This window comes from Haliotis asinina, chromosome 6 (genome assembly GCF_037392515.1).
Source record: "Haliotis asinina isolate JCU_RB_2024 chromosome 6, JCU_Hal_asi_v2, whole genome shotgun sequence".
Taxonomy (NCBI): domain Eukaryota; kingdom Metazoa; phylum Mollusca; class Gastropoda; order Lepetellida; family Haliotidae; genus Haliotis; species Haliotis asinina.
The window spans coordinates 60,718,377-60,742,202 of NC_090285.1; the positions used below are offsets into that span (position 1 = coordinate 60,718,377).

Here is a 23,826-nt window from a genome sequence, read left to right on the forward strand (position 1 = left end):
ACCAGATTTCCAGTTTCTGTTTCCATTTTGATAATGTATCAGCGCTTTCTGTTTCCATTCTGCCTTCCTCCACTCACTCAGTAAAAACAACTTGGCATGTGGTAAATAGAGTCTGCTATGTAGACATGTATTTGAAAGAGAACCTTTTATTGATTGTTGCAGGACCTTGGGCAAATGCTATCTCGACTTCAGCAAGAAAGGGAACAACTCACAATTCAAGTACAAACTATACAAAGCACACCAATGTGTAAGTATTGAAGGGGACAAATGTGACATTTAGTTCATAAGAGTCTCCTAAATGTTGTGAGACAAATGCTGATGGATTAAGACCAAATTTCATTGCTACGACCAAGTATCCATCTGACCTGGTGAAGAAAGAGCCTTCAAAATCCCCCGACCTTTAACATGATTAAACAAAGTTCAAAAAATGATTTTGGTTTATTGTCAGACTGAACAGTGGGTTTCAAAACTCTGTGGAGAATGTGAAGAATTAGATCTGCCTTTTCATGTAACTTGTAAGATGCTAATATGCCTCTGCTTGTGTGACAGCGGACACTTACCGCACAGTGATGCACAGTGTGGAGGCAAAGAAAACAAATGTGCAAAGATTGCGCAAGGAGATGGAGCGAATAGAAAGGGAGACTGAATCCAAACTAACAGAGATAGATGCAAGCAATGCTCAATTAAAGGTAATCTTTTGTTCCATATGTCTCAAGTACCCAGTGCTCACTCCCTGTGGGATCCCAATGCCAAATAGGTTCCAAGAACCTATACCTGCAGCCCTATGATCATTCAAAGGCCAAATATGTTCCTAGTCGTGATTCTTTTTTCTCTAGTAATTTGAGTACAGCAATACAAATTAGGTTCATGGTACATTATAAGTTGTGTTCACTGGTCATGAGCGGCACTTTGGTTCAGGTAACAAAAACAAACATTGAGGGTACTTAAACCCATGGGCCCAGTGGCACCAGTGAACGATGTCATTACTGAAAACCTCAATGTTAATTTTGTAGCCATTGTTAGATTTTGCAGACAGCAAGAAAAACAAGATTTAGAGTTATCTCCCTACCATTGATATGTAGTTGCAAAACATCAATGAATTCTGTAAATCATATGTGATTTATTGTTATTCAAGATAAAAATTATTACCAGGAAGTACCAGATGAGTTTGGCATTTCAAGTGGAGTACATAGAAATGCTACTTGCTTGTAATTGGGGTACAGTGAAAGTAATAGAAGAGTGCTTAGTCAATCAGAAAAGGACATTTATGTGTCAGATAGGAATCAGTGTTTTGTCCCTGTGTTATTTCATGACAAAATAGGTGCCCAGTATCCATTGTTATCTTCCATGGATGCTGATGCTGAATCCTAGTTTGTCACGCCAGATCTGATTATTTAAAAGTTGTGTTAATACATCTTGAACGTATTGGTACTGTTTTGACCTCAGTGTGATAACAACCATATTCATATAGGAATCTGACCAAGACTTATTGTTGTGAAGGATGAAAACAGATGCACAGGTTTTGTTTGAAAAAGTAAACAAGCAGCACGGTGAAATTGGGGAGGGCTGATAAGCTCCCTACGCTGCAGACAATTCCGTAGAAAATCATAAACCTAGGTTATGAAATGGTCAAAATTTAACCTGATATGAGGTTTCAAAACGTTTACTTCAAAATCTGGGTTTAGAAATGATTGGTGCAAAGTCACGGCAGAAATCTACCTGATTCTGGAAGGAACCTACTTTACTGCAGAGAAAGTAGGAGATAGGTTTATGACATCATATTTTAAACTGTTCTTCAGAATTCTTCTGTTGAGATAACCCGCCTGCAGCAGGAGGTTCAGTCTATCCAACAACAGCAGAAACTGCGTCAGTCAGAGGCCCTGAAGAAACAGCGGCAACAAGAGCAAGAAGAACAGCTCCGTCAAAAGGCAGAGAAGGAAAAACAGGAGAAGCTCAAGAAAGACCTTGAGGCTCAGAGACTCAGGTTGGTTATCCTCTTGATGGCATGGGCACGATGTGTGGCTAGAATATATGAAAAAGCATCACAAAGCTCAACCCTTTCCTTCCCTATCTCACGCCCATCTAGACACCATTCTTCTATATTCAGCCACCTCAATATTCCACCTAATCCAGTGCAACCACCCCACTACTCCATCTCACTACTGCAGTCAACCACCCGATTATTCGAGTCATTCAACCCTCTACTCCGTCTCATGATTACAGTCAACCACTTGATTTATTCCAGTCATCCAACCCACTACTCCATCTCACTACTGCAGTCAACCAACTGATTATTCCAGTCATCCAACCCACTACTCCATCTCATTACTCCAGTCAACCACCCAATCATTCCAGTCATCCAACCCACTACTCCAGCTCACTACTCCATTCATCCACTCCTCCACTACTCCATCTCACTACAATAGTTACCACCCCTTTACTCCAGTCTCACTGCTCGGGACAACTGCCCCACTCGCTCAACTGCCTAAATACTGCATCTCACTTCTCTAATCACCATCTTACTACTCCAGTCAACCACCCCACTACTCCTTCGTTCCATTCAACCATTCCACTCAGTTATCCCACTGCTTCAGCTATCCATCCACCTCACTACTTCACTCAGCTATCCCACTACAACATTCAACCAGCGCACTATTCCAGTCATCCACCCTACTCCCTCACTGTATGAGAATCAGATGCAGTTACATGTATTGCAACATAGGTTATTATAAATCCATGCTTCGTCATGAAATTGATGCTGCAAATGCCAAAGGCATATACAATTGTATGTTAATGGTTTTCTTGTGTTGAGTGATTGAGACAGTGCTGAAGTTACATTGTTTGCTTTTCATATTTTGCAGGGAACAGGAATCAAATAAAACTGGTAAGTGTTGAAATCTGCTTCTCAAATTTATCAAAAATGGCAGGTATTGGACAGAGTAAATCTGAATCTATTTCAGAGGTTAATCAAGAATGATTATTCTAGCACTACAAGAAGAGCTCTATTTATATACAACTGCTTTAATAGAATATGAGCAATGTTTCAGTGTAGTTTCTAATGCCACCCTGACACTTGCACAAATTTTGCCTCTGCATTGCCTTTCAATTCGTTGTGGCAGTGCGTGTAATTAAGATCCCATGTGTGAAAGCTTGAAGCCAAGTTTGCACACTGTTTGCATTAGTCGAGGTTATGGCAAGCCCAAAGCTGGATCACTCTCCTACAATTATATGGGCTTCCACAGCATTGTACTCATGGCGTATGTAGATGCTGGATACAGCTTCTTGTATGTTGATTTAAGGGCAGTGAGTGGTGCTTCAGATGGAACAGTGAACTGTACTTTGCATACATCGATGCGTGAATGTATGTATTAATAGTTTCCTGCTGGTGAAATTCCTTACCAAGAGAAAATGGTCACACCTTGTCCCATAGTGACCACAAATGTGGACCGTAACGTTTCAGCAACACAGGCTCTAATACCAGTTTATTAATGTCATTACTATTGACTTAAGTCGTTGTGTAAAGAAAGGTATTAAAGAAAGTGCTTTTATTTCTTCTTTCATTTTAAAATATTTACATTTAGCAAGAAACAAGTTAAAGTTAAACATATGTACACGTCAAAAGACATAAACTCTCTTAGTCCCAGGGATCATGAGAAAAGTGTCCATTTTGGGGGGATAAGGTGACCGCCCAATGCTACTATAAGCTTAACCTGGAGAAATAACCTCCTCCCTTTTGGTAACCTCTATGTATTTGGTTCTTGTCCGGTCTTGACCCGTGAAGGTCCCGGGGAAGAACAGGCCTTCAGCAACCCATACTTGCCATAAAAGGTGACTATGCTTGGAGAAATAACCTCCTCCCTTTTGGTAACCTCTATGTATTTGGTTCTTGTCCGGTCTTGACCCGTGAAGGTCCCGGGGAAGAACAGGCCTTCAGCAACCCATACTTGCCATAAAAGGTGACTATGCTTGTCGTAAGAAGTGACTAACGGGATCGGGTGGTCAGGCTCGCTGACTTGGTTGACACACGTCATCGGTTCCCCATTGCGCAGATCGATGCTCATGTTGTTGATCACTGGATTGTCTGGTCCAGACTCGATTATTTACAGACCGCCGCCATATGGCTGGAATATTGCTGAGTGCGGCGTAAAACTAAACTCAATCACTCACTCTTGTCCGGTCTTATCCACCATCATCATTCATCCGCTGCTGGTCCTGCTCTTCTTCCGGTTGTCTTCTACTTGGCAGGCATCTTGTTGACTGTTCGCTGTTGAGTTGAGGAATGTGGGGACTATCGATGGGCATGTTTTTATGTACATGCAGAGTCATCGCTGATTTGTGTGCCAATAATGCGTAAAGTAGGCGCATCCAATGTATATCAATTTCGTCTCACGCGCAGACTGGTCGTGTTGTGCGCCATGACTACTTAAACAAGTCAGGACAATACACAAGTCCTGATCGCCCACTTCGTGACAAGTTAGAAGGTGTGAACTTTGCCCAATCTGCTGCGGCCATGTTGCACACAGTTCATAAGCAAGCGAACCAGTGCATGATACTGCATGTCAGTACATGCAGGGCTGGAAATTGACATGCCTTGATGCACACCGCCCACAGTGTTTGCAAGTAGGTTGGTCAGTGTTCATGGCCAGTAGCACGAAGATTATGCGCACCAGAATCTATTAACATTTAAAAATTTTCCTTGTGCACTGATGGTCAAACCTGCACACTTTATGCACACTTTACAACTGTTAATGCCAAGTTTACTCACTTGCACGCAAAATTGCATACCAGAGTGAGGACATGATTTGTGCAAGTGTCTGGGTGGCTTAACACCGTTATCAAGCAAGTCATCACTTGCTTGATAACAGTGTTAGAAGCTGTGTACATTTACAAATTCATAAAATTCTTACATGATGTGAGGTAGCTATTTCACCATTTTGTACCATGCGTTACAGCTGAAGGTTCATGGGCTGACTTCGGAAGTACTGGTGCTAGCACAGCATCCGAGTCAGCATGGGGTAATGCTTTCCCAGCAACTGATTCAAAGTCGTCATCACAGAGTGCTTGGGGCTCAGATCCATTTTCTAGTCAAAAGTCAGGTAAGTTATAGGTGTACCTTGCTTGCAGGAGCCTTGTTGTGTCTCTAGACAGGATTGTTAAAGTTTTTCTGTGCATAATCCTTGTCTTTCTTTTTGAATTATGTCATATGGAAGAATTTGATTTGATATCAACAAAGAAATGTGTTGCAGCACACAATAGAGTGAAAGTACGAAGTACAGTGGTGTAAAATTACACAAGCACAACATCATTAAGAGGCTGTGGTAATAGAAGTAAACTCAGTGATGATAATATTCACCTCACAGCAAAATATTCACTTAACACCATAAGCGGTCGTAGGCTAGATTAACAGGTTGAAAGTATGACACATGATCTGATGTGGTAACAGAAGTATGCACTAGCCCTATATATTGTCCTAAAACCCTTCTATGAATGTCCATGCAGTGCTAGATTGGTCTGTGTTTTTTCAGAAGATTCCCTAGTGACAGTTCACCTCAGAACATGTGAAAATATAAATTTCATCACCACTGCTTACATCAGACACTGATACATTCCTGACAACTATCAGTTGTTAGAACAAAATTTATGAACTACTGAATTATATTTTCTGAGACGAAATATTGCTGTTATAACACTGCACTGCTATTTAGCAATTAGATTTGCATATGTATATAAACTGATTACTAACATGAATGAATTTATTTCCCATCACGTTCATATGTTGTGTCATTAAATCTGATTTTGAAGCTGATGAGATGTCTTAAATTTCAGGTGGAAAGAAAAGATACAGGAGTTTATTTGGCTTTGAGGCAAGGAGTACTGATGAGCTATCACTTAACGTTGGGGATATTGTGATAGTAAGTATTGTAAGCAACATAGATATGTGCTTAATAATTCCAACTGAAAACTATAAGTACCCTCCTGTGTTGCAGAATAAGTTCCTAGTAATGCTACGTGGTTGAGTGCTTTTCCAGTAGAGAGAATGATTCAGCACACCCCACTGCCCCATATACGAGACAAACAGGTCACACCCAGTACACCATGTATGAGGCAAACATTTTACCCCCTGTACCCCATTTCACCTCAGTACCCTGTGTGCGAGACAGTCAATTCACCCCCAGTACCCATGTGTGATACAGTTCACCCACATTACAACATGTATGGTAGAGTGTGTCTTCTGTATCTTATTTGAAGTGTGATCAGTCAGTTCACCACCCTGACATTGTGTTTCAGATCCCTGACGACCAGGGTGCCACGGTAGAGGGCATGGAGGAATGGTTCAAGGGCGAGAAGGATGGACAATCAGGCTGGTTCCCCAAGGCCTATGTAGAACTGTGTGATGACCAATCTAGTCTGGATGGTGCAATAGATAAAAATAATTTCAGGTAAGTTCTGTTGTTCTTACAAGACAAATTACTGGAATACCATACTGCACCACATCTACAGAAAATGAACAATATTTGTTCCATCAGTTTTCTTGACATTGTTATTGCAGAATGACAGGACAGACAGAACGTTTTTGGCGCTGTTTCACTGGAACATTTCATGATATTTTACATTATATGCAATGATCCTGTTCTTTTATGTATGGCTTGGAATTTATTATCAGTGCATTCTCTGAGAGGATTGCTGAATCAACTCGTGTGGAAGACATGAACCAGGAGACTGCCGATGCCCCCAGTCTGCTGCCCACATCCACTGACTCCCCATTCACTGCTGTATCACCAACACCAGGACAGGTGGGTTCGTGTATGGTTGTCACAGGTTGATAAAAATGAAGTGGAAACAGATGGGATTTGTCTGGGAACAGTTTGGTTCATGTCTAGTGGGGACAGGTGGCATCTTGACCAGTAAGGAAAGCTTGATTCATGTCTAGTGGGGATATGTGGTTTCATACATGTTATGGTGGGTTTCTGTTCATGGAGACAGGTGGGATTGTGTCCATGGAGACAGGTGGCTTTGTGTCAATTGGGGACACGTGGGATTGTGTCAGTTGGGGACAGGTAGATTTGTGTTCATGGGAATAGGTGGATTTATATCCATAGGGATAGGGTGTTGTATCTATGAGGATAGGTGGCTTAATGTCCTGTGCTTTCTTGTCTAGTAGCCGCAGGTATGACAAAGTCCATAGATGATATCTAGTGTGAAAGTATGATCTTCACACAACCTCTGTCTAATGCAATGTGAGGTGATGTCTGTTGTAATGGTTATTGCTCCCACACGCAGGGACAGGAGGCACCAGAAGGTTTGATGGCTAAGGCAACCTACCCCTGGAAGGCAAGACAGGACAACCACCTCACATTCAACAAAGATGATGTCATCACGGTTAAGGAGCAACAGGATATGTGGTGGCTAGGGGAGCTCAATGGAAAGGTGATGACCAAGATATTGAAGTTTATGAAAATTATCTTTAATGTTATGGCAAGACTCACAAATATGTTCAAGTGTGCTTACGCAACATGATATGTGTATCATGTATCATATTAATTCTCCAACTTCTATTATTCAAACAATTTAGTGCCTGTTGTCTACGAACATTAGTTTTACCTTGAATTGTCTTTCAGAGTGGATGGTTCCCTAAAGCATATGTGAAACTTGTTAGTGTTGGCTCATCAAAAAATAGGTGAGTTACCACAATTTTACATTAAGTGTGAAATGTGTTTGATATAATACAGTCATATGCCTAATTACACCTGTTGTTACCACTCCTTTAGACTATCGTTAATGTTTTTCATACATACCTAGATGCTTGTGATAGACCATGTCTCATACCATATCTCAATATATTACAGCTCAGCAACACCAAGTCCATTCAGCACATTGGAGAGAAATGGAAGCTCTCGGGCTTCACCAGCTCCTGAGAAAAAAGATGGAGGTAAATGTGAAAAAGAAACAATCAGCTGTGCTGTAGCAGTTCAATGTAGTCTGCAGTGTCTGGTCACATAGTCACAAGTTCCGTAGGGTCACTTGTGATGTATTTAACATTATTTAGGAAATCATCTAGTACAGATTTCATCCACTTTGATGATATATACAGCAGCATTAGGATTTGCAGTTCATGTGATTTAATTTTGTGGTACTTAGATTTGAAAATTATGTGCTGTTTAGGAGTGTTAATCCTCTCAATGCTACCGTCGAACCCATTCGACAGGAGTGCAGGATAATGGCATCTCCAAATAAAACTTGCAATAATTATTCAACGAGTCGGATTTACGTGTCATATGAATTATGTATGGAATATACTAATTCTCACCTTTTTAAATATGTAATGTTCAATACGTTTATATACCTTAAAACGAAACGCCCGCGAATTAAAAATGAGATCGCCGAATTTCTCAGCATGCAGTCGAAAATAACGGCCATTGTTGACTTCCAGCTCACCACGCCGTGTGGTACCCAGTCTAATATTTTCTTCATAATGAAATATTTTTTGATACTTTAATCGATATTTTTTGTTCCTTGACGAAGAGAAAGCTCATAAGTTTCCCATTTTCTAAAAATTAGTAACTTTCGGCTCAAATAAATATAAACAAAACCAATCTCAATGTTATATCATCGATTTGACCAACAGGAACGATCATGGCAACAGCGGTAAACAAACAACTCCTCATGTATCGTGATACCGAAGAAAATGTGCTATCCTTTTGACATATCCAACTATTTTATCTGGAATTAATTACACGGTGTGAATAGGTAAATGTTATTGCCTCTGCACAGAAATTACCAGATTTAGCGATTTTATTTTGATTTGGTTTGATAAACCTTCCAACATTCAAAAAGTTGACAGCCGTAGGTGACCCGAAAGGGCGTGGCCAAACTCGCGGTCTTTCTAAGTGACAAGATACGAAGGATCTTTGAAAATACACGTTCATAAGCAGAATCTGAACACATATACATTGAAAGAAAACGAAAACGACTCAGTACCTATATAATGCAGATCATGAAACAATATCACAATATTTGTAATTGTACCCACCCTTGATGAAACCGGAAGCACGTACACGGCATGGCACTCATGGAAGTAAAATGTGAACGAGTTAGAAAACGACCATTGATACATTTTCTAAACTGATTCAAATTCCCGTAAGATCCATACTATACACCAGAATTACCTTTCAGTCATCCTCAGTTATTTACTGTTAGTTGTGTCCAATAGCAGTTGTCATTTGTTGCTTGTGTTGTAGTATTTCTCCTGAAGTTTGCCGTCGATGTGTTGATCTTTAGTTTAGCAAATCCGAAGTCGATGATTTTCGCGGTCTGTTTTTTTCAAAGAATGTTCTGACACGGGGAGACATATAAATTATCAGTGTGTCGTAACAATAACAGTATATTCTTCTGTGTATATCGTCACAAGAAGTACAATTTTGATGATTGAAGATGTCATGAAAAAAATCATTTTTCCTTTTGCAGAAACGAACGAAACCAGAGCTAGTGTGAGAATGTAACGTACAGTAAATGTATTTCATAAAAATTAATTACTGCTTAGAAAACAACTGTCATTGTCTTTGTGAATCAGTATTTATTTTAGACATTAAAACAGCTAAACATCACATCTTTTGTTCACGAATTTGGAGCAAAATTGAAATTATTTTGTTACTCCAAACAGCAGAGCTTTCGGAGTTAATTCTACCAAGTATAATGCAGGTAATGTTTCAGATCAAATTGTTTGACGTGTGTGCATATTTGTATAAAAATAAATCATGACATGGGGCTCAGTCCGTGGCTCCATACAGCTTTTAGATATTGCACTTGTGCAATCTGAACTGCAAAATGTACCTCATGTTTATGGCCATACTTTTTACCTACTTGCACACTGTCTATGTTCATATTTTACTGTTCAAACAGACTTCATCTAGGAAACAGACTGATGATCCAAACTCTTGGAGCAGTGATTACACTGACAGTGACTGAAAGACAGACTCATTTTTTCCTTGTAATGAAATTTCATGAAGTGATATGAAATTATCATACCAGACCTAGAATAATTTTGCTGTAGTGATGTTTTGAATATGGAATATCAAAACTACAAGTGACAGATAATTAAGTGTTGTGTAGGAGGTGCAACCTATGTTAGTCTTTAGCATCAAGGTAATCATGTGTTGGCACCAGGGACAAGTAAATTTCTTTTTTCCTAATACTGAGCTCTGCAGTGAGTGGTTTTTGTTGTCCAGTTTGGAGCTATTCATTAAGATTTCAGTTTGGATTTTTTTCATTGCCATGTGTATATGGCAAAGACATATATATCAAATGCTTCCAGATCTTTAACGGAGACTGCTCAGTCCTTGGCATTTTGTTATTCAAGGAAGACTGTTCTTCATGTTTCTTGTTTCATGATGGTTAGGCTATTGAACACTAAATAATTGGAGTATGTCACCATCAGACACTTCAGCAAACAGAAACAATCCTTGAAAGTTCAATAGACTCATTTCATATTGTGACATTGCTCCTAAACCCAGGAAAAGACAATAAGGTAGAATAATATATATTTACAGAATATGACGCCTGTTTACTTTCAAAAAAGACAATATAACTTATTATATGTATATGGTTTCCTTTTTATCAAATGATAACATTTTCTGATAAATTTACATGTACTGTTACTTCAACAACGTAAATGACATTATTTGTCATGTGCGATTCAAAATAATTCAGGAAACAAATGGGTACTGTTGAAAACAAAAATAGCTCATCACCCGTTTGTATTTGATGTACATTTTGGCTCGATATTATTATATACACAAAATAATTTGTAACATCTATCCATATTCTTTATGGCATACATGTACTTGTAATAAAAAATTGTATAAAATTGTCAGTTTTCCACATTACTGAAAGACGTTAATTAAAATTTGGTTATTTACACGTAGCTAATGCATTGACAGATTTGTGTCTTTGCCCTTGTCTATTTGAGAGAGAAAAATAATTGTCATATTATTAATATCATTTAACATATTAAAGTATATGAAAAGATTTAAAGTTGTAACCAGTTATGAAACATAAAGCATTGACAAATCTATCATAATTATTCATCAAGAACGTTAATTCATTGCAAAAAATTATGAATGTAATTCAACTTGTTCTGAAGTGAGACATATAATTTTCCCAATCATGTAATATGAACGCAATTTTTATCAAGTCATCTCAGATTTCATGTGAAACTATAACTGAAAATATATTTTTGTTTATAAAACATGTATACTGCAGTTCTTACTACACTACATCGTCATAAAAAGAAAAGCATGGATGTTATTTTGAAACAAATGCCACGCCCATATCCGCGCACCTGTTGTTGAGAATGATGTTTGTACACGTTTTTGTGTCGGACCATGTGAAAAAAAGAATAAGCTGGGATCAACATGCATCACAATTATATCTTTATTATCTTTATATTCAGTGGACAATATAGTAATGTGCCTAGTATGAACAAAAATTCAAATAAAAGATACTGAAAAACTTGCATCTGCAGTGTTGATCGACTACTGTTTCCGGGTCACGGGAGCATACAAGGTCAAAGTGGTTCGGCTATATGCGAATTATATAGTCAAAAATACACCAAGAAAATTCTATGAGCTCTGATTAATCATTTTAAACAGATATTTGTGCTAAATTTGGGTGTGTCAGACGAAATATCGGCTAGAGTGCAGTTTACCGGGCACGCGACCCGGGACTGCTGAGCGCTCGCTAATGAGCGCGCTATAGTGATCTACTGAACTGTCTCACTTTACCGCGCTGATGTATCCTTAGGGTTAGGGTCCCCCCTTCTAGATCCTTAGGGTTAGGGACCCCCCTTCTAGATCCTTAGGGTTAGGGACCCCCCCCTTCTAGATCCTTAGGGTTAGGGACCCCCCTTCTAGATCCTTAGGGTTAGGGACCCCCCTTCTAGATCCTTAGGGTTAGTGAGTAAAGGTTAGGGTTGGCTTACCTTAGATGTGATTATATCCATATATCCATCCACGAATCGAAAGTCAAACGATAAACGTCATCATATATCATAGCTTCGCTGGATTGGCTGCACAACATCTTGAAAACAATGCCTAGGTGTGGCTTCTCGCTTTGATGAATGGGTAGGCGGGGCCTAGCTCTGCGCATGCGCAGTAAATGAAAACAAACCATAATAGTTTGTTTTCATTCACTGCGCATGCACAGAGCTAGTGGGGTAATGACCCGTTAAACGAGCACTAACTCACTGTGATCGCACCGGTGGTCCCGAGGTAGCGTGTCCGCTAATTAGTCTAATTGGAATCCAGCTGGAATCCCACGACCCCTGCTGAGAGCATTCGAGCCCCGCCAGCACAATGAAAAAAATCGGAAAAAGCGCGCCCGGTAAAGTGCACTACTCCCGAAATATCTCCAACTTTTCTGTTCATATTCAATAGCGAATGAATTTCAGCAGGCAATCCCCGTCTGTGACATCACATCCGGTGACCTTAGCACTTACTAGAAAACAAGTTAGTTTTCACGATCTTAATTTTCGTCCGTCTTTCGTCATACTAAAGGGAAAATGATACATGGAACACTTGTAGAATGAGAAATTCTCCCTCTTTCGCCAGGTCTTACACAGAAGAGTTCTGTAATCTTTCTTCTGACCAAAAAAGCTATATTTTATGTAGGAGTTGAACGAAGCGCGCCATGTCTGTTTTTGCGTATGCGTAACACGATTTAACACCGTCTTTTTGTGGGTTTGTGCAAAAATTAATGAACCATAACTCTTGAAATTTGCACTCATGAATGCTTATAAATCATGTATTTTATTCTGCTATTTTCATGACATGACACGTTTAAATAAACGTAATAGTGCCATTTCAGTAAGACCTGTCATGACATCGAAAATATTATTTGTTTACGACGAACTTTTTCTATTATTTTTTTTCAGAATTATTTTTTAATTTGTCGTCGCGTGGATATTTTCCGATACAAATATACGAAATTAAAGTCAGATACTTATGAAATATCAGTAGTAAGAATATTGAAATCGGTTTGCGATAATTGGACAATTTATACGGTTCCTATTATAAAACTCATTCGGCTGTCAATCGAGTAATTCAGGTAAATTCAGGAAAATTTACTTTATTTATGTTTGTCTTGTAATTAATATCTGTACGTTTGAAATTATCTGGATATTTTTTTTATAATAATGTTTATTTTGCTGTCTAGTATTAATGAGCTGAATATTTTTTCAGTTGTTCATTATTTAGTGACGCACCGACTGTTTGAAATCACCTACCCTCTTATTAGCGCCTTATGCTGAAATTAATTCAGCAGGCTAAAGGTTAAGGTCCATGCTAAATGGCTAATCAATAAGGTATCAGAAGTGACTTCAGTGGAGGGTTTGTCATGTCATGACAGAGAGTGTTATCAAATGACAGAACATTAATGAGATTTAGGACATGACAGGAATATATTGTTTAAAATAGTAAACTAAAATGAATAATACAGTGAAAGAACTTATAAGTGAAGAAAACAAACACTTTCTCAAATGTTAAGATTCAAACTTAAAAGAAAATATGTAACATGAGAGTTATGGAATTACATGTTATGTAATCATTTAATAATGTGTGTTTCAGATTACTATGTTGCCATGTTCAGTTACACCTCCGATCAGGAGTCAGACCTGATATTTAACGAAGGTGACATGATCCTGGTGACTAGTGTGGAGGGCGACTGGTGGTCAGGAAGTATTGGCGACAAGACAGGTGTCTTCCCTGCGAACTATGTCAAGAAGATGGACATTCAGGTAGGGAACCCCTCTTCCTTGTAGGGCATGACAGTATTCAGGATCCAGTCCCCGGAGGACAAATTAGGAAGCAGCACTCTATGCATAGCGAGGCAAGCTCACTCTGGGATGTGTTTTTCTAGAAGCTCAACATTTGTTCCTGCAATAGCTAAACAACCATTCAAATGTTCATGTTGAATATTATTTCCATTTCAAAATTATTTTCAAGTACAAGAAGTTGACTGATGAAACATCAGCCAGATTTATTAAAACAATTTTATCTAATTTTGATAACTGGCGTCTCAGTTCTCATACTTTTCCATTCTTCGAAACTGCTTGTATTAGTATGAGTTAAACACTTTTGAAAACTGTAGCCAAGAATGAGTTCCTAGTTGTACTTATATGTTCAATTGTATACTACACTCATGTACTGGAAGAAATAGCCTCTCATTTTGATGTTGAGAGCGTTTTTAATGAAGTTCATTACATGACCTGCTGTTCAACAATAACATAAGCAAAAGGTTTTGACAAATGATACAGCTATTGTAATTCTGAACTGTATCATATCATGTCAGAGTTTGTTAATGAACATGTAACTTTAAGAATCAGCTTTATTGTTAAGTATCAGTTAAATTGTATGAATTGTAAGTTACTGCACATGTTAAGTTACACAACATACCATGCTACCTCTTCAGCACATTACCCTGATTCCAATGTGGAATCATACCTGACAATTGAAGCAAGACACTCAAGTCCCACCATCAATCCATTCTTGACAAATATCCTCAGTCTTGCCAAATTCATCCAAGCATGGAAATATAATGGCCTCCACCATGTGACCTGCCTCTATGTGATGTCATGACATGTACTTCCCATGAAGCAGCCTGCCATAACACAACTGGACGACCCTCCATCAGGTTTCCTCACTCTGTGCCATTTCCAGTCATGCAAACTCCCACCTGAATATCTCTGTCGTGCATGACATCACTCTTGCACATCTGAGAGGACTTTTGTATTCCATTGTGAAGAGTATCATGTCACACCACTTTCACTTTTCAGATGTCCCCGTCCTTTTGTGCAGCACATCTTGTCACACCACTTTCACCTCAGATAACCTCATTCCTTTGTGCAGCACATCTTCTTACACCGTCTTCAACTCAGATGACCTCGTTCCATTGTGAAGAGTGTCATGTCCCACCACTTTCTCCTGAGATGGCTTCATTCCATGGAACAGCACATCTTGTCACACTGCCATCCCCTCCGATGACCTCATTCCATTGAGCAGCACAACATGTCACATGTTACTCCACTTTCTCTTCCAAATTCCTTCCAATTCCATTGGAACCAACATGCCGTCATTTCCACTTCCGTCTCTGTTGCCCAAAGCCATTTCAGATGTGAACCTTTGCATGCTGCACAGAATTTCCTGTCATCTGCAATTCCTTCATCATCTCGTTGTTTCAGATATCTTTTTTCGGTATCTTCCATGCCTCATCAGCTTTGAACCTTATCTTACATGCTGAATGAGGGCAATAATGTTGTCTATTACATTTAGAAATTTCATTCTTAGTGGTGATTCCAAGCAAGTTTAAATGCCATTGGCAGAATCGGGTCAATTCAAAAGACACCCAACTCTCCACCCTTGCCTTCATTTTCCATGTAACTTTCAGTCAGCTATAGTAAGGTAAAAGGCTGAATTGTAAGCTTTCATAGAGGTAGTGGAATACCTTACACAGTGGCTTCTTGCACCTCCTGCACTTTTCTGTCTCAGATTTTGTTGTTGTGTTATAATTCTTCTGTTGGTATGTCTCTTCTGTTGCATGTTTGTGTGTTGGTGTTGTACAGCCCGACTGGGATGACACTCCGCCTCCACCTCTTCCGCCAGACTACCCACCCTGTCCCACAACAGGGGGTGGGACAAGCACCACTCAGTCAGACAGTCTCTTCACTGGGCTGAATTTACAGTCTGGAAAGACAAACACCTTACAGTCAGACAGCCTCTTCAGTGGGCTTGACTTCCAATCTGGAAGCACAAGCATGATGCAGTCAGATAATCTGTTTAGCGAAATGGACTTGCAGACAGACTTCACAAGCACAGCTCCAAACACAGAAGGACAGGATCAAAATGTCAGAACAGACATGGATTGGGGAATAAGTGGCCCAGAAGAGAAGTCTGGATTATCCGGTACAGCTGATCCATTTGCAGGTCTTGACTGGGGAGGTGGATCAACATCATCAGACCTTCCTACTGGCCATAATAATGCCACTGAGGAAACGCCTGCACCAAGTAGTGAGCCTAACTTGTCATCACTTCTGGACCCTCTAGGATCAGGAAGTGGTCTCCTCCCTACAGCCACAGCTCTAAGACCAAGTGACAGCAGCAATTCCCTGGACCTGTTGGCTGACTTAGACCCCATGTCTCCATCTCTGTCCCCAGCAGTTTCTCCTGCCATGAACATATCTAGCCAAGATGCTCTTGATCCATTTGGCGACACTTTGAATATACAAGAAACACCCTCCTTTGACTTGGCAAGCATGGAAGCTGACAGCCTTCCTCCCATACCAGTAGAACTCACAGACCCTGACATATTAGAAACTGTGACTTTCAGTGGACCTGAAGAAGAAGATAATGATTTGTATGAGGATGTTACACCAACTGGTACCAACACAGGACCAAAATCTCCAACACCTACTATCACTATCACTGACACAGAGGATGGAAAAACAACATTGATGAATCAATCAAAAAAACCTCCACGACCTCCTCCGGTACTTTATAGATTCATTTCCACTTACACATCCACATGACATATCTTATATGCTATGTAATCATATCAGTCATATGTATTGTATGTATTTATCCATTTTACTATATGTATATCACTCTCTAGACACAATCCTTCATTTATATGAAGGCTTATGGTTAAGACCAATACCTCTGATTTATTTGTTTGCCTCATATATAGAATCAGGTTAATATTTCTCTATTAATCAATCAATAGTCCCTTCAACATGATCACTTGTTGTGTTTCTCAACATTTATGTTTTTTAGACTTCACAAATATCAAACAAATATGTATATTCATGAAGTTACTTCTTTTTGGGTGTTTCAGCCAGGACAGAAAATTGCTAAGAAACCAGGTAAACCCACTTTTCCACATCTCTTGGTCCAGTATCCCTGTTACCAAATATTTCCACATCTCTTCAAATAGCTTATAATATCCCTTAAGCTTAGAGGTCACATGCAACCAAAAAATCATAATTAAAACACAATTATCACTTAATCATGACATATAATATACATTGCTGCTTGTGAAAAAACAAATGAACAAAATTATAAGCGTACAATCGCCATTCAAAAGTACAATATTTTGTACTTGGATTTACTTCCCTCGAAACAAAGGGAAGGCAGACCGAACCAAGTCATAGCCGGTGAGTGTGCTTCCAATTGGCTGGTTCATTTGCTGATACGCTGAGGGCTCATTGTGTGTAGAGAAAGATGATCTGTTTGATGGGCATTTTAGAAGCATGACGAGTCACAAGAAAGTAGATTCTTTATGGATAACAACTTCTTTTATTGTACTTGATGTGTCGTTTCAGTATGGATTCATATACCGTTGGCAAATAAAATACACTAGGAGCAGTTGTTATCCATAAAGAATGTATTTGGAGATGTTGGGTTTTGCAAATACAATCCAATCAAAAATCATCTCAGTAGAGATGTGAACTACTGCATGGCTGGGAACTGTCATTCGTCTAAGTACAAAGCAGGACTTGAAACTGACAAGTGTTTGCACCCGCTTCCGTCAGATCCAGTCATCCAAGAAAAATGGATGTAGCTTGTTTGCAACCCACAGACACAAAAACATGTCATGTGTAAAAGTATCACACGGGACCTCAGACTCCCGTCATGCATACTTTATCAAGGTCCACGAACCTATTCACTGCACATGTGTTATGGGCGCAGCACAGCTGTTAAAACCACTTTTTCCCCCAGAGCTCCCATTTCACTTGCTTTTTTTTATCGTGTTTTTTTTTTTTCAACTTTATAGGTTGAATTGGCATTTTTGATAATTTGTTTCAGTCAGTGCATACCGAAAGATATCAGAATCAGCAAAGTTGTGTTTTACGTTGCGTGTGACCATTAGCATGATGAAGAAACATACTAATATGGTGTTGAATAGAGAGAGATATCTGATATCTTTGGAAATATAACTCTTGAATAACTGGGAATTCTTAAAGATAATTCTCTATAACTTGGGAAAGCATCTTAATTATTGGCTATTTTTTTCCAGAGATTGCAATTGTGATAGCACCCTACTTGGCTACTGGCAATGGCCAGCTGTCCCTGGAGACTGGCAATATGATCCAGGTGCGGCAGAAGAGTCCCCGTGGCTGGTGGGAAGGAGAGTTACAGGTAGGGTGACTACTTTAGTTGTTAATAGGCCATGAGGAATGTGTCCACTGTATTTCTTCTGTAGCAGAGAGGTTGCCACAGTAGTCGGGAGGTCATCTCAGTTGTTGGGAGGTTGACACAGTAGAAAGGAGGTCACCTAAGTAGTAGAGAAGTTGACAGAGTAGTTTGGAGGTCACCTCTGTGGTAGAATGGTTGACACAGTAGTTGGGAGGTCACCTCAGTAGTAGAGAGGTTGCCACAATAGTTGAGAGGTCACCTCAGTAGTAGAGAGGTTGCCACAATAGTTGGGAGGTCACCTCAGTAGTAGAGAGGTTGACACAGTAGTTGAGAGGTCACCTCAGTAGTAGAGAGGTTGCCACAGTAGTTGGGAAGTCACCTCAGTGGTAGATAGGTTGACACAGTAGTTGGGAGGTCACCTCTGTAGTAGAGAGGTTGAAACAGTTGTTGGGAGGTCACCTCAGTAGTGGAGAGGTTGAAACAGTTGTTGGGAGGTCACCTCAGTAGTGGAGAGGTTGACAGAGTAGTTTGGAGGTCACCTCTGTGGTAGAATGGTTGACACAGTAGTTGGGAGGTCACCTCAGTAGTAGAGAGGTTGCCACAATAGTTGAGAGGTCACCTCAGTAGTAGAGAGGTTGCCACAATAGTTGGGAGGTCACCTCAGTAGTAGAGAGGTTGACACAGTAGTTGAGAGGTCACCTCAGTAGTAGAGAGGTTGCCACAGTAGTTGGGAAGTCACCTCAGTAGTAGAGAGGTTGACACAGTAGTTGGGAAGTCACCTCAGTAGTAGAGAGGTTGAAGCAGTTGTTGGGAGGTCACCTCAGTAGTGGAGAGGTTGAAACAGTTGTTGGGAGGTCACCTTAGTAGTGGAGAGGTTGACAGAGTAGTTTGGAGGTCACCTCTGTAGTAGAATGGTTGACAGAGTAGTTTGGAGGTCACCTCAATAGTAGAGAGGTTGCCACAATAGTTGAGAGGTCACCTCAGTAGTAGAGAGGTTGCCACAATAGTTAGGAGGTCACCTCAGTAGTAGAGAGGTTGACACAGTAGTTGAGAGGTCACCTCAGTAGTAGAGAGGTTGGCACAGTAGTTGAGAGGTCACTTCAGTCGTTGGGAGGTCACCACAGTAGAAGGGAGGTCAACTCAGGAGTAGAGAGGTTGATTTAGTAGTTGGGAGGTCACTTCAGTTGCCCCAGTATAAGTGAGGTCACCTCAAAGGGAAGTGGAAATAGTGGTATGGAGATCACCTCAGTAGTAAATTGTGTGACAAAGATGTAAGGAATGTAGTGGACATATATGGGTGTGACAAAGATGTAACAGTTTTTCAGTTGACTGAAAAATATGTAGTAGTTTAATGTGTACTTATATTCACAGGCCAGAGGTCAGAAAAAGAAGATTGGCTGGTTCCCTGCTAACTATGTAAAGCTGTTGGGTTCCTCCAGTGCAAGATCTACTCCGGACAGGCAGCCAATGTCAGTCACTCCAACACCTCAACTTTCAGTGGTAAGATGAAGCTGACATTACATAAACCAACACTCTGACAGTCCTCTCAGAATCATCTCTTCCACAATCATATCAGTGAACAATTAGAGTTTGTGTTTGGTAATAAGGATTTGCTGCAACTTGTATTGTGACTATTCCAGCAATCTACGACAGGAGGTGGAAGTCGGTCAGCCACCCCTCAGTCTACATCGAGCCAGTCATCACAGCCAGCGTCTGCAGCTGTTTCTGCTACAGGTGTGTTTTCATTACTGGGTATCCTTGGTATTTCGTAGACAAGAGGGGTCCCACTGTAGTTTCGAGGTAACCACAGAAATAAAGACTAAAGCCGAAGTAAGAAGGTCACCATTATATTTAGTAGGTAGCCAGACGTAGAGACTAAAGCCGTAGTAAGAAGGTCACCATTATATTTAGTAGGTAGCCACAGATGTAGAGACTATAGCCGAAGTAAGAAGGTCACCATTATATTTAGTAGGTAGCCAGACGTAGAGACTATAGCCGTAGTAAGAAGGTCACCATTATATTTAGTAGGTAGCCAGACGTAGAGACTATAGCCGAAGTAAGAAGGTCACCATTATATTTAGTAGGTAGCCAGACGTAGAGACTATAGCCGAAGTAAGAAGGTCACCATTATATTTAGTAGGTAGCCACAGATGTAGAGACTATAGCCGAAGTAAGAAGGTCACCATTATATTTAGTAGGTAGCCACAGATGTAGAGACTATAGCCGAAGTAAGAATGTGATCATTATATTTAGTAGGTAGCCACAGATGTAGAGACTATAGCCGAAGTAAGAATGTGATCATTATAGTTCATAGGTAACGGCAAAAGTAGACATTATATCTGTAGTTAGTAGGTTTCCACAGACGTAGAGACCCTTAAATGTATGAAGCAATATTAACCTCTCATGTTGGTTCTGTGTTGCAGGGGCAGTGGAGAAGGTGATAGCTCTCTACCCTTATGCTGCTCAGAATGCTGATGAGCTTACATTCCAGAAGGAGGATGTGATTACAGTGTTGAACAAGGACAACCCAGACTGGTGGCAGGGCGACCTTAATGGCAAGACAGGCGTGTTCCCTGCAAACTATGTCACCCCACATAGCACAGCATCATGTAAGTATCAGCTATTAGTAACAATGTTTTGTGTGATGTTGCTAATCATATGTATTTGTATGGAGGCATGGTGGGTGAGCTAACTAAAGCGCCAGGCTAGTGATCCAGCGAGGTTGTGGTGTTGGGATCAAGCCCACCTGTGACTGGGTGTAAAAACCCTGGACTCTTTCCATGTTGTCACAACCCGTAGTGTACAGTACACGACCCTGTGCACTTAAAAGAACCCACAAATCCATTGGTATATGACTAGATGTTGGCCACATGAATACGTGCATACACCTAGTTGCAGGTACAACAACGTGCAGTAAACTTGGCCAAAGTACTGTGACTATGTGTCAGTTGTGAACTGGGTACCTTGTTAGGATGATAGAGCTATGATAAACTCTGTGTGTCTAGTGGCAGCAAGAGTTATATACTCCTTAGGGAGCTGAGATTGATAATACAATATGATGCTGAGACTGGCATCCAGTGATCGAGGGAAACAAATACCAGCGTCTTGAGGAAGCACTAGTTGCAAGGAAATGTGCGCTATATAAATATCCTTTCCTGTCCTATCTTATTTGTACCCAGACAGTTTGTGGTATTGCTCATTCTGTCAAACAAAAACTTTGACTCTCCAAAGGTGTTTACAGGTTGAAGTTTCATAGCTGGAATAGTGCTGATTGCTATCTTGAACAATATTCACTTACTGTATGTGAAACGCACCTTCACAAGATGGAACGTCATGCCTTGGATACCTTAGTTACTGTTGTAATGTTGATGGATCATGCAAAATGTGAAATCTTTCAAAACTGGGCACCTGACTAATATGGGACAACAGTATTGTGCTAAATTATCTTTAATTGAGCCAGTGTGTTGTTTGCAGTCCTTACTGCATATGTGTGATGCTGTCAAGTATGATGTAATGTGGAATTTGTCCATAGCTGTCTTCTTTGGAACCATACTTAGTCAGGATTACTGAATAGACTGCAGAAGACCATGTAGAACAAAAATGGGCAAATATCATTGAAAGAACCTGTATTTGTTGTTGGCAATTCATGATTGTTATTATGTCCTAGTACAGACTTGTGCCAGAATTCAGTTTTGACTAATTCCAGGTGAATTTAGAACAATATGACAATGTATAAAACCATCGTAACCTTCAACATTAGTTACTTTAACCCTCCCAAAATGGATTTCTTCCTTTGATCATCAAGATCGTAAACTAGCAAATCTGCAAGACATTCATGCTCAATGTTTAGGTTCTGTCATTTGTGAGAATGCCTCCATTTAATCTGCTGCCTGTTCTTATCTACAGGATATGACATCGTTGTTGGTGCTGCCGAGTGAGAAGAGATTGTTTGAGCCAGTACATCCCCCTGGCCAGTCACAGATGCTCCCACTACACCCAGACACACCCCCACCTGGCCCCTCCCAACCACACCCACCCACCTATCCTGTGTGACACGTGGATATGCCCACCAACACGAGGGTGCTACCATATTTGCATACAAACCTGCAGAAAACTGCATAGTGTCTTCAAATGTGGACCATTTTATCATTCAGTTATTTATCGTTTTTAATTTCATTTTGAAACTAAAATCTGGTCCTATGTGGAGTAGTTTAGCTTTGGTGTTAATTAGGATAATATATATCAGGTAGAGAATTATTTGTGGCAATATTATCTGTGAACTTAATCATCAAGTTTTGTCACAGTGTTTTCTTACCTGGTAGTTTTACAGTCTAACAAGTGCATGGCATGCTGATAACCGTATTGATGAACAAATTATATATCTGTGTAAACTTGAATATATTAATCATACAACTCACTCAATTTCTCATCAAATGACAGTGTCCTTGAGCATGCCCCTCATGTTTATCCCTTGCACAAAATTCATGCTTAAATTGTCTCCCCTCCTGTGTGAAACATCACACGACTGCATGTTTTGATGCCCATGCTTATTCAAAGGAAACAAAGTTTAAAAACTTGCTGATTGTACACTAATTAATGAATGTTTGAAATGGGCTCTTTGGAATTCCTATAGTATGCAATGAATGGACTGTAGTGAGAAACATAAGACATCGGTGGTTGCCATGATGTTGTTGCTCTTGTTGAAGCTGACTACACCAGTGTGCATGCTCCCAGGGTAGTACCTATGTTACAATTAACACCAAGACTTGCTCACATATAGCTCGTGGCATGATGAACCAAATATGCAAATATGGTCTCACATCACTTTCTACGCATTGTTATTGGTAATATGCAGGTGACAAGATGCAGCTCAGTCGTCGCCACTGGCAACGCAGGAGTGGGGTCTCCACACAGCACTAGTACTGGCTCAAACAATCACTTCTTGGCAAAACTTGGTAGTTAAATTTAAACATTTTAACCTTTAATTTAACCTTTCTTTCTACTCCTTTCCTTCCCTGTTATATATTTTGACCGCTTTGGGTGTGCTATGATTTTAAGAGTTCATCTCCTCTACTGTAGCTTCATCCTCACAAGCATATTACCAAATTCCCCGCTGTACTTCAAAAGCAATCATTTGCCGAGCTGACTGTGCTTCATCAGCGATCACTTTTATCAGCGATGCCACTGGCCAGATGTACACAAAGATCAGCAATGTGACCATTGTTTGATAAAACTGCTGTTCTGACACATGTAATATTATAGTAATATTTCCATGAGAATACCATTTGATCGATAGGTGGATAATAACAGCTTCAGTGATTTGCTGCTTGGTTAAAATGAACAAAACGTTGAACCCTGACATTCAGAAATCTTCTTGCCATTACTAAATTGACACTATACTGTTGGTAGGTATTCCTGAAATTTGTAGGATAACTTATTAAGGGTGAATCTGTATGCATTTATCACGGTATGGTACATATAGCAGTAAAAGGCCTTTGGTTCCTTATATGAGAATAAACATATGGGAAAAATAGCAACTGTCAAGCAAAGAAGTGCCAAGAATTTTGCAAAATGATTTGATTTCTAGACATATTTAGAAAAGGTTGATAAAACAATGATATTAAAACCAAAAATACCAATTTTT

At 39.9% G+C, this 23,826-nt stretch overlaps 1 protein-coding gene across 4 annotated transcripts in view; it reads left to right on the plus strand.

Moving 5' to 3' along the window:
• The window catches only part of LOC137286174 (intersectin-1-like), a 76,377-nt gene that overhangs the window by 19,308 nt on the left and 33,243 nt on the right, over nucleotides 1–23,826 (plus strand). For 2 of the 4 annotated variants that reach the window (XM_067817860.1, XM_067817861.1), the window contains 18 exons: nucleotides 163–247; nucleotides 550–689; nucleotides 1,800–1,984; nucleotides 2,862–2,884; nucleotides 4,953–5,096; nucleotides 5,827–5,912; nucleotides 6,289–6,440; nucleotides 6,665–6,794; nucleotides 7,282–7,428; nucleotides 7,620–7,678; nucleotides 7,848–7,930; nucleotides 13,620–13,789; nucleotides 15,614–16,537; nucleotides 16,882–16,909; nucleotides 18,064–18,185; nucleotides 19,554–19,682; nucleotides 19,823–19,916; nucleotides 20,606–20,791. In XM_067817860.1, coding sequence (XP_067673961.1) covers nucleotides 163–247; nucleotides 550–689; nucleotides 1,800–1,984; nucleotides 2,862–2,884; nucleotides 4,953–5,096; nucleotides 5,827–5,912; nucleotides 6,289–6,440; nucleotides 6,665–6,794; nucleotides 7,282–7,428; nucleotides 7,620–7,678; nucleotides 7,848–7,930; nucleotides 13,620–13,789; nucleotides 15,614–16,537; nucleotides 16,882–16,909; nucleotides 18,064–18,185; nucleotides 19,554–19,682; nucleotides 19,823–19,916; nucleotides 20,606–20,791 — 2,887 coding nt within the window. The remainder of the gene's footprint in view (nucleotides 1–162; nucleotides 248–549; nucleotides 690–1,799; nucleotides 1,985–2,861; nucleotides 2,885–4,952; nucleotides 5,097–5,826; nucleotides 5,913–6,288; nucleotides 6,441–6,664; nucleotides 6,795–7,281; nucleotides 7,429–7,619; nucleotides 7,679–7,847; nucleotides 7,931–13,619; nucleotides 13,790–15,613; nucleotides 16,538–16,881; nucleotides 16,910–18,063; nucleotides 18,186–19,553; nucleotides 19,683–19,822; nucleotides 19,917–20,605; nucleotides 20,792–23,826) is intronic. The other 2 variants (XM_067817862.1, XM_067817863.1) reach the window with 1 other exon arrangement.